Raw genomic sequence first — 1,935 nt, 5'->3', positions numbered from 1 at the left:
AAAAGAAGGAGAAAAGAGTGAGATTTGAAATGTGGTGAGAAAGTATATTTGTGTTTATAACTCAGCAATTACAAACCAAAGAATTCAAAATCTTCTCAATATATCAAAATGTCCCATTTCAAGCTGGTCTTGTCAAGGTCATATGGCCACCAGAGATGGTACAGTGAAATTCTTCAGTGTAACACTCTGATACTATGAGTTGTAGAAAATAGTTCCTTGAAATGCTCCCTTTTTCTTTGTACCCTCCTGCTTCTTTCTCTATAATATTTTGTGAGCAGCAATGTATCTATTTCTATTAGCTATATTTAATCATATGTCTATATCTGCCTATATAAATATACTAGTTGACCATATTGGCTATGTCTATCTTTAGCTGTATCTATACCCAAAGAAATAGTGTATTTGCATAAGAGCATGTTCTCAGAATCTACCCTGTCCACTTCACTCACAACTCTCCATTGACAGCATTGTGATCTCGAGATATTTATATAAACTTTGTGTGTCTTGTTTTCTTTACCTGCAAATTGGGGAAAAAATTAGCAGCTACATTATAAATTTATTGTGAGATGTAAATGGGTTAGATCACCTAAAGAATCTAGAGTAATGGCTGACATATGAATGTTAAATATTGTTTTTTTTTTGAAGTGAACATAACCTCATGATTTTATTGTCTTCGTAATATTAACAAAATATGAAGCTTAGAACTGGATCACTTGGCCCTCTCTCTTCTTATCTCCTCCCAGTTCAAAATGCTTGCATCTCTTAATAGCCAGCATTCTCTTAGATCTGCAACTGGGCTCAACACATTCAAGCCTCAGCACAATCTTCTTTGTAGTTTTAGCCTTTTTCCAGAAAATCGGCTTAGTCTGCCCACCATAGCCACTCTGCTTCCTGTCATAACGCCGCTTTCCCTGGGCATAAAGAGAATCTTTGCCCTTTTTGTACTGTGTCACTTTGTGGGGCTGGTGCTTGCCACACTTCTTGCAGAAAGTCCGGCGGGTTTTAGGAACGTTCACCATGTTTGCGAGAGCACTATCGGCCTAAATATTGTTCTTAAACTGCAACTGTACATTTTACAAATGCAGGTTTCACCCTACAATGAAAGGAAACAGAGAAAAAGAGGACAGAGGGCAGAAATTTTAACAGTGATACTGTATGGAATTTGAGCTGAGCAGTATCCTGGTACTTAAATAAAATTTAAATCTTCCTATCCTTGAAGGCAGATGATCTGAAACATGGAGAGATTTGGGGACAGGAGAAATTTCTCTACATAAGCTTTAAAGTTTTTCCTCCAATACCTGCGTTGAAAAGTCAAAATTATTAACCTAAATTTAATAGTATGAATAACTAGTAGATGATTGGAAAGAGCATGAACTACCAGTAGGTGGATGATCCAAATGGGAAACAGAATTTTCACTTGCCACAGAACAGAAAGTCCCATTAAGTTTGGTTTCAATTTTAAATTATCACTTTCCAAACTTGAAAAACTATGGGTTCAAGCTATTTGATCAAAGTTCATCCAAGCATAGTCTGAATCATATACCTTAGCAAGAATCCTCTTCAAAGGAGATTAAATTTATCCATCTAAAATTCACCTAAATTTTTCACACTTCACATAAAGTTCATCTTCTGCCTTGAATTCTCTTCTGTTTTCTGCAGAAATTCCCTGAAGAAAAATATTTTACTTAATATTTTTATGCTGGGTTGGCTTTCAATCAGGTATAGCTTTATATCTCAGTTTCCAATCGATGAACAAACTCAGAAACATTCTACAAAGTAAAATGTTGTTGAGTTTTATTTTATTTTCAGAGGCACACAGGTTTAGGGAGCTTTGTACTGTGTTGTCATTTGGTTATAAGACCTTTAAAAATGTTCCATGCTTCCCAGTGACACTTCAATTGAGTTTAAGTCTATGATATTTTTTATCATTTTTTT

At 35.1% G+C, this 1,935-nt stretch overlaps 1 protein-coding gene across 1 annotated transcript; it reads right to left on the bottom strand.

Annotated features, from left to right (window-relative positions):
* Window positions 1–661: 661 nt before the first annotated feature.
* On the bottom strand, window positions 662–1,033 carry LOC113907875 (60S ribosomal protein L36a-like). Its single transcript, XM_027567588.2, has one exon. It carries the CDS (start codon window positions 1,017–1,019, stop codon window positions 699–701), a length of 321 nt encoding a protein of 106 aa, XP_027423389.1. The 5' UTR covers window positions 1,020–1,033; the 3' UTR covers window positions 662–698.
* Between the last annotated feature and the right edge of the window lie 902 nt (window positions 1,034–1,935).

The sequence above is a fragment of the Zalophus californianus genome, chromosome 4 (assembly GCF_009762305.2).
Source record: "Zalophus californianus isolate mZalCal1 chromosome 4, mZalCal1.pri.v2, whole genome shotgun sequence".
Classification (NCBI taxonomy): domain Eukaryota; kingdom Metazoa; phylum Chordata; class Mammalia; order Carnivora; family Otariidae; genus Zalophus; species Zalophus californianus.
The sequence above is the reverse complement of the archived record's forward strand: the minus strand, read 5'-3'. Positions and strand labels throughout refer to the sequence as shown.

Bases quoted from the DNA above. Each gene is read 5' to 3' on its own strand.
- LOC113907875 (XM_027567588.2), bottom strand. From the start codon at position 1,019: ATGGTGAACGTTCCTAAAACCCGCCGGACTTTCTGCAAGAAGTGTGGC.